Source organism: Limanda limanda, chromosome 8 (genome assembly GCF_963576545.1).
Source record: "Limanda limanda chromosome 8, fLimLim1.1, whole genome shotgun sequence".
In the NCBI taxonomy this organism is placed as follows: Eukaryota; Metazoa; Chordata; class Actinopteri; order Pleuronectiformes; family Pleuronectidae; genus Limanda; species Limanda limanda.
Window position 1 is genome coordinate 14,475,730 of NC_083643.1, and position 9,104 is coordinate 14,484,833.

General features: G+C 40.1%; 1 protein-coding gene across 1 annotated transcript; it reads left to right on the forward strand.

The window, feature by feature from the left end:
• The first annotated feature begins 572 nt into the window (after positions 1–572).
• On the forward strand, positions 573–1,964 carry si:dkeyp-59c12.1 (Ras-related and estrogen-regulated growth inhibitor-like protein). The gene is made up of 4 exons (XM_061077155.1): positions 573–621; positions 723–776; positions 1,017–1,093; positions 1,539–1,964. The coding sequence occupies exons 1-4, from the start codon at positions 573–575 to the stop codon at positions 1,962–1,964; spliced, it is 606 nt and encodes a 201-aa protein (XP_060933138.1).
• Positions 1,965–9,104: the final 7,140 nt, after the last annotated feature.

Sequence of the window (9,104 nt, forward strand, 5' to 3'; positions counted from 1 at the left end):
CAAACAGTGAATGCGACCTCTCAGGAAGGCTAAGTAGGAATTGATTTCAATCACATGACACTTTTTTGTCACTTTATTGTGCAGCATTTTTTGCTCTCGAAAAGTGTTTGAGCAAAAATAAAATCTAATTTCTTCTTTACAAACATCCTGGAGCTAAAACATGTTGAAGCCATTTGTATCTATAAGGGCAAAGGTCAAACCCATCCTGATGTTTTACAGAAACACTTTTCTGGACGAGATTTAATATCAGTGACATAAAGTGACACCACAAGGATACGAACACCAGACTGTGTCTTCAGTCTAATTTCATTCACTTCTATTTCCTGAAGCGGTTTTTTTGGCTCGTTGCGCACAGACGAGCGTGGGTCAGAGCCACAGCCTGAGAGCAAGTGACTGCTGCTTGTGTTGTTGTGGTTGATTGGTTTTTCTCCGCCCACAAGTGAGAGCTATAATAACCTGTGTGTGTGCGCCCTGCAGCAGCAGCGGCACAGCAGCGGAGAAGCAGCGGCGCAGAAGCAGCCTCCTCCGGCGCACATGGAGCACAGCGGCGCGGCACAGCTGCTTCACTGAGCATGGAGGCAAACATTGTGGTTCTGGGGACCGAGAGCGTCGGGAAGTCAGGTAAAAAAAAACAGCAGATCCACGGATCTACAGTCGGAGCCTCATGTGTGTGTGTGTGTGTGTGTTACTCACAGTGAGTCTAATGCTGTTGTGTTTTTCAGCGCTCACTGTGCGTCTTCTAACCCGGAGATTCATTGGAGAGTATGGAGACATTGGTAAGTTCCATACATCTCTACTGGACCCTCTGTAACTTCACTTTATTACAGAATAATGGCACAGATCACGTTGCACTGCGTTCCTGCGTACCTCTGTTACCTTTTATAGAGATAACAATACCATTCATAGACCGGTTGCATATGTGTACTATGATATATTATATACTATATGGTATGTTATGTATTGATTTTGGGCATATGAGGCCAGGGTGAAGTTCATTAACTTTCTTTGTCTCGCAGAATCCATCTACAGTCACAGTTTCACGGTGGATGGGAGAGAGATCACTCTCAATATTTGGGATTTACCATATTCTGAGGTAATGATAAACTGAGTTTACTCATAACTTTTGGTTTTCATGCTGTTTAATTCTGCTGACATGACAAAGGTAGACATACTCCTTAAAAGCTCAAGTAAAATAAAAGTAGAAATATTAAAATATTAATCTACCCCATTACAAGTTAACTTTTTGCACTAAAAACTGTATTTAAGTGGAAATAATTTAAAATGGGTCTCAAGTATCAAATAGACAATTTCATTTCTGACATTTCAGTTATATTAATACATATTTTAAATGCAGTTTTTTCATTATTCAAATCTTAACATAAGCTTTATAGCCTAAATATTGCAACACGTGGGGATGATAAACTCTTTTCATAAGGGAAAAAACACAGTTGTACTGACAAAGTACTTGAGTAAATATCCTTAGTTACTTTTCATTAAGGGTTGTTGCTTAAGATTAAATTAGACGTGTGATTTTACAGGACTCGTCCATGGAGACGTCACTCTTTGAGAAGAAGGTCCGGTGGGCAGACGGCTACATCCTCGTCTACAGCATCTGTGACCGGGCGAGTTTCAACAGCGTCAGCAGACTCATTCAGACCATCAGGTCTGCCAAAGACTACCTCAACACGGACAAAGTGCCCATTGTGATTGTGGGTAACAAGAAGGACCTGCATCACAGGCGGACAGTGCTTAGCGAGGAGGGCCGGCTCCTGGCCCTCAACACAGACTGCCACTTCTACGAAGTGTCAGCGGCAGAGAACTACCACAGCGTGCTTATGGCGTTTCAGGGGCTGGTGGACAGGATGAAGGACGGCAAGCTGACTGCCAAGAGGCCTCTGGGGCTCAAGGGCATAGTGAAGAGCATGTCAGCGGTGTTTTCCAGGAGACGGATAGACTCCATTTAGTCAGAGCACGAAGGAAGAGGAAGACGTTTTCTATGAAACTGTGTATCTTGCTGTATTTGTATGACAGTCTGTCAGTGAGCTGTTACCAGGTGTGCCATATGTTCCTGTGCCTAATGGAGCCTCCAGACGCCGAGGCACCACCGAGACGGGAGCTGCTTTACAATTAAAAAGTGAAGTTAAACTTCAGAGAAGAAACAAGCCATTAAAATTCAGAAAAAAATGTGAAATGTTACAGACGTGACAGATGCTTTCCAAGACAGGTTATTAGCTGAACACTTTGAGCTTTGCAGGCCGATTGAAGTGACACGATTAATACTTGTCATGTAACATATATATTTGGAATAATATGCAATATGTTTAAATGATGTTTTAAAGATTGTAATAAAAACCTATTCACAAATGAACAGGTGCTTTTTTTTTTATGCATATGCCAAAGATATTAAATGAAAAAATATATATATATATATATATTGAATCTACAAGTGAACCTTTGAAAAAATGTCCTCAATTCGATAATTAATTCCTAAAACTCACAAATATTACTGACATAAATATTTATCGATCAGTTATATGTATTCCTCTACATGAGGAAATACTCACACATCAGAAAGAGCTAGATAGATTGTCAGCTCTAGATCTGCAAACCATCGTTTGAGACAAGAGTCTTGCTTAAGGGCAATTAAACAGATAGACACTAAGGGACAGGGATGACTATTGATTATAAGGTATATCACCTTATCATCACAATAACCTCATGTCTCTACAGCAAAACCTTCAAAGATGTTTTGGGATTCTTGCAATTAGTCAACTGCAGTGTTGAGTAGCTTCTTGCCCCCTGCTTTACTGAATCATTGATTATTGATTCCATGCATTTATCACACATTCATTGTACACTGCAGCCTCAAAGTAATTACCTTGGTAGTAGGCACATATTTGCAGAGACTATAGCTTAGAGTAATATCCTTATTTGTGCCAAGATGTGGAATCTTTGATGAAGACAGGGGGGAATGATCCTGCTGAGGCTCATGAATGAGTCAGAAAACCTTCAGTGGATTTGTCTCCTCTGAGCCTCAGAGCAGGTTTGTGTCTCTTCTGACTCGGAACAAAAACAAACTGACAAACAGCAGCAGCCGTGCTCATATTTCATACAAGATATCTGTGGATGGGTTAGGGTTAGTCTAGGATCACAGACTTTTATCAATTTTACATGTTCTAATAGCAGCAGTCAAACATTTATCAAAGCTGCTATAATTGATGTTTTCATAATAATTGTACTTAATGTGACAGACGACTGTCAGCTCGGCTTTACTGAGCTTTGTGGTGGATTTGAACTCAATGTTTATGTTCTGCAACTCTTTTTAAGTGACAAAGCTTGAAAACCCCCCTGGATGCCACCTGCTGGCCATTAAACACACACACGCACACGCACACACACACACACACACACACACAAAAACGCTCGCAGACACACACACGGATGGATCTGAAAGAATTGGACTCACATCCCCAAGGTGTTTTTTTTCAAAGATGGTTTATGTCCTTTTAGGTTCAAGTGCTATATTTTGTAGTTAGTTTGGTTTTATTTAGTTATTTGATGCAAAAAACAAGGTGCTATTATCGACAGATGAGATTGGCTCAGAATTGGTCGATACTGTGGCTCCAGCCCTGATTTGTTTGCTAGAGACTCTGTCTCCAAATGTGCAAGATTGTGGCGTTCGTAAGTTAGTTGTGGTTTGGCATTTATCAAAAAAAGTTGAATTGATAAGAATGAATGCCCACTGAAAACTACAGGCTATAGTAAATGGGGTTGTCCATGGAGACCTGTAAAACATCCACAACTTGATAGTTTGCCCTGAAAAATAAATCCTCTAATTCTTCGCTTGTCTGCTCCGGTAAACTTGGTCTGACCCTCAACATTAGCAGAAGCGTCTGTCCCCTTTCCCCCTCCCCTCAAAGTCTGCCGTTAGGTGTCAGGACGATGTCCATCTTTGTGGCTATAAGGCTGCAGCATGGGAGGGCAAATGGCAGATAAGCTGGTGCCAGCTCCCCCTCTCTTCTATTCTTGTGTATAAGGAATCTGACAGGAACAAGGCACAGGTTAACAAAGTAAGACTGGGGCAGTCTGGCCCCTGCAGGTTCTCGTCACAGTCCCTGACCCCGCAGGGCTGCTTCGCAACAGGACCCAGACTATAGAAAGAAGCCCCGACACAGATGTTTCACCTGAAAGAGCCGGCATCAGCTTCACTGGAGCTGAAATGATGAGCTTTACAATGACACCAACACAGAGAGCGAACAACACTTCTGAAGAACAACATTAAACATGGACACGAAACATTTGCTAAGCCCAGCTTTTAGTTTGAAATTAAAAAGATGTTGGATACAATTAAAAAGGAGATGGACTGTGTTACAGCTTTTCATGTCACTGCATGAGGAAAGTGAATTAAATGAAATTATCAGTGTAATTGCAATAATATTCAGATCTGGATTCAGAACCCTTGAGTTGAAACATGCTTTCATTAAAAGGTTATTTTGTTCCACAGAAGATACTTGAGACTTGTACGAGATGCACCCAACGATAACTAAAAAGCATTTCAGCAAGATCAAGAATTTATATTTATTTATTATATATTATATACTGATAATAGTTGTATCATTATTGATTTACATATAAATATGTGATATCCCTGTTACATTTTCCATCATTGGAAGCACAATGGTTTCTTTAGACCGTTTAAACTTGGCTCATTATTCTTATCAGACCACACTGGCTTTCTGATGGGGGATGGTAGCCACACACTGTGGTGGTGATCAAATGTCTGGCTTTCTAATACTATTATGCTGCAACCCATGAGTATGGGTCACTTACACATAGACTAACTCACCACCTTTTACAAGCAAAACATGCATTCTTCAATCAGTTGAAGACAGCGATCTATTTCCTTTTTAAATATTGATGATACTGTTTAATAAAAGACAAAAAAAGTAAACATATACATTTGATTAACTTCTTTACATTACAATTTATATATTGGCATTCATGTATATTCATTCTAAAACAAAAGAAAATCATGTATTCCTCTATATCTCCATTGGATTGGATGTTTTTTGTTGTGTGCAAAAACCTCCCAAACCAAAAGACATTTCTTGTTACAAGCTATTCCTCGTGGTGGGGGACATGTTTTCATTTGTTTTCATTGCTCCCAGTGTAAATGACACTGGTGGTGGTCAATGCATCTGGCTCGGTAACACATTCAAATTGATGTATCATGACTCTGACCTCTGCACATGTAGTTAAATAATAACTAAACCACTGGACCTTGTCTGAATGCTTGGAGTCAATGTCACACAACTCACTGTGGGGAAGAATTAGATCAGTAACCAAGAAAGTTAAAATATTTCATCTTAAGGTTTCTCAGAAAGTGCACAAGGCCTTTCCAAAAAATACAGACACAACAGTGAGGTTACTTACAGTCGTTCTAATTAGGGCCCGAGCACCGAATGGTGAGAGGCCCTATTGAAATTGTGAGGATTTTTCTTATTATTTCCCATTTTGGTCTTTTTAAGGGCCTAGACATGCTCAAATTCCGACCAAAGTTTGCAGGAAGTACGAAGCCCAAAAAAGTAATTGTATTCTGGATTAATTTGAAATGGGCGTGGCAAAATGGCTCAACAGCGCCACCTACGGAAAGCCCCCTCAGTTGGCTTTCACCGATCCTACCGGAAATGAAGGAGGTGGTGTATCATGACCAGATGCACAAAAAAGTCTCTCAGTGCATTATAAAAAACGCAACAGGATGGCCGCCATTTTGGATTTAGTGGCCATTTTGACCATTTTGGCCATTTTTGCTTTGACGTACTTGTCCCAGGGCTTTCATCAAATCAAATTTAAATTTAGATGAGTGATATCACAACAAGATGGAGATAAAAAATGATTTAGGGATTGATTTTTCGTCTCACCGTGTGACCGTGGCGTGGCGTCAAAGTTTGATTAAACGCCATCAAAACACGAGCTTCTGTATCTCCCACATACATGATCCAATCAAATCCAAACTACACACATAAGACAAGAGTCCCGGCCTGATGACATCTGCACTGAAATCATGACTTAATATCACAGCGCCCCCTGGTGGCAACAGGAAATGTCTTTTTTTTTGCATGTCTTACACTTGGATGTATTTCTCCTCATCCACTGACCTCAACCATGTCAAACTCTATCAAAACTGTCTCAAGACATTGATAATGAAGATATAAGATTACTGTGACTTTTCGTCAAACACAGTATTAATGGCGTGGCATCAAAGTTCATCAGCTCGCCGTGAAACACGAAATTGCTGTAACTTCCATGTTCATGGTTCCATCTCACTCAAACTACATGTGTGTGTTAACATCCCCCCCCTGAAGATATTCATATGGTTTTAAGAAATGGGCGTGGCAAAACAACTGACTAGCGCCCCCTAAAGGGCAGCCCCGGCACTACGATTGGCCGACATGTACAAAAATTGAGTATGGCATGTGTCTTTTCATAACAAACAAATAAGTCTCTTGGATCGATATGTTAGACCAAACAGGAAGCCCGCCATTTTGGATTCAGTGGCCATTTTGACCATATTCCACATTTTTACTTTGACATACTTGTCCCAGGGCTTTCATCAGTTTAACTTTAAATTTAGATGAGTGTCATCACAACAAGATGGAGATAAAAAATGATTTAGGGATTGTTTTTTCGTCACACCGTGTGACCGTGGCGTTGCGTCAAAGTTCATCAACTCGCCGTGAAACACGAAATGCTGTTACTTCAGTGTTCATGGTTCTATCTCACTCAAACTACATGTGTGTATCAACAGCCCCCCCCCCCCTGAAGATATTCATATGGTTTTAAGGCCGTGTGACCGTGGCGTTGAAGTTTGATTAAACGCCATCAAAACACGTGATTCTGTATCTCGGACATATATTGTCCAATCGAGTCCAAACTAGACATGTAAGACTAGAGTCCCAGCCTGATGACATCTACACAGAAATCATGACTTTAAATCACAGCGCCCCCTGGTGGCTACAGGAAGTGAAGCGTTTATTGTCCAATTGAGTCCAAACTAGACATGTAAGACTAGAGTCCCGACCTGATGACATCTACACAGAAATCATGACTTGAAATCACAGCGCCCCCTGGTGGCTACAGGAAGTGAAGCGTTTATTGTCCAATTGAGTCCAAACTAGACATGTAAGACTACAGTCCCAGCCTGATGACATTTACACAGAAATCATGACTTTAAATCACAGCGCCCCCTGGTGGCTACAGGAAGTGAAGCGTTTATTGTCCAATTGAGTCCAAACTAGACATGTAAGACTAGAGTCCCAGCCTGATGACATCTACACAGAAATCATGACTTTAAATCACAGCGCCCCCTGGTGGCTACAGGAAGTGAAGCGTTTATTGTCCAATTGAGTCCAAACTAGACATGTAAGACTATAGTCCCAGCCTAATGACATCTACACAGAAATCATGACTTTAAATCACAGCGCCCCCTGGTGGCTACAGGAAGTGAAGCTTTTATCCTTGCCACAGAGAGGAAAACGCATCCAACGCGGAGATGTGCGCTTGGTCATCGACCGCTCTCTACCCTGACCGCAACAGGCTTCAACGTGCAGGTGCTCGGGCCCGCAAGTGCTACAACGTAGCCCTAGTTAGTTTAGAAATTGTAATTACTTAATACGTTTTAACTGACAACACAGTGCGTGATTTTCCCCGAAGTTTCTGAGCTGAGCATCTAAAATTGCGTCATATGAAGATAATTTGTTTTGGAGGTCTTGTGTGACAGCTTTGCCTGCACTTTATCACACTGAGGCTTCAAAATCTGCAAAAAGAAAATGAATAACTTAAAAACAAGCAATATGAAGGGTTAGAGAAGTTTTATCTATTCTCGGACTGAGCAGCTTTGACTTTGTGACCCTGGAAACAGAAATATTATATGACACATCTATCAATATCGCACAGCTTCAGGTCCCATTGTGAACCTCTGCTCTGTGTTTCCTTCTAATCAGTTTTAAAGAGACATTGCCGATCAATGCACTAACACATTGTAATTTTCTTTTGCCTTATCAAATAGAAGTGGGCCTTATTTCATTACTGGGTACTTAAATAGAATGGGCTTCAATGGGCTAGCAGGACGGCGAGTTCAGGGACTCTGTAAACAAAGATATAAAACAGAGAGAAGGGGAAACTCAGAGTTGATTCATCAAATCAAAACCTTGTGTTTCATGTACAAAATGATATCTGACAGCATAGAAAATGAATAATTGTGGACTATAATGTCTAATGTGTGTTTTCATATTTACAATTATCATTGTACTGATGGGCTAATACGTCTCAATGAGCTTATACCTCTCACATTTCTAATAAAATAATAATTAATCATTTGATCAATTCAATAATGATAAGTTACTAAAGAATCATGTTTTCAATAAATACTATTAATATATACTCAGGAAGAGGATAAAATAACAATCGAAACATCAAGTCAAAAATTCAACAAATGAAAAATATCACTGTGGAAATAAGATGATAAAATATTAAAAGATGGAGATGTATTAAAGGGGGTAAAAATATAAATAAATAGCAGGGTGTCAGAATAAAACAATGTAGGAATTAAAAAGTACAACACAATGATAATTCAAGTTCTAAAGCTGAACAGAAATGGACAAAGAATTTAAAAATATAGTTCATTCAGATAAATTCTGAAGTAGACAGGTCAACCGGTGCAGAGACCTAATGTTTCCTTTCTATCTGGTCTGAGTCAACCCGTGTGCAGCCCTGTATTGAAGCAATTGTCGTTGAGGTATATTCTCCTTAGGGAGACCAGAGAGCAGAGTATACAACAGTACATCATATAGGTAATTAAAGTGTTCACTGGTGTTTCTGTATTGTCTTGGGAGAAAAAGTTGCATTGTTCCAGAAACATTCTTCAGATAATAAAATAGATTCTTGGTGAGGTTTTATGTTGGCTCAAAACAGATCTGAGTCAAAGATGACTCAGAATTTCTTATTGGATTTCTCTCTTTTCAGTACCAAGGACAAAGACGTCAGTTTTGTAACGACTGAGCTGTAGAAAGAATCTGTCTCCCAAGTGCCAAGTGGCAGTATGT

Excerpts from the sequence above, each read along its gene's own strand:
- si:dkeyp-59c12.1 (XM_061077155.1), top strand. The coding sequence starts at position 573 with ATGGAGGCAAACATTGTGGTTCTGGGGACCGAGAGCGTCGGGAAGTCA. Across the intron at positions 622-722 it reads CGAGAGCGTCGGGAAGTCAG|CGCTCACTGTGCGTCTTCTA; the intron begins GTAAAAAAAAAC and ends TGTGTTTTTCAG. Across the intron at positions 1,094-1,538 it reads GGGATTTACCATATTCTGAG|GACTCGTCCATGGAGACGTC; the intron begins GTAATGATAAAC and ends GTGATTTTACAG.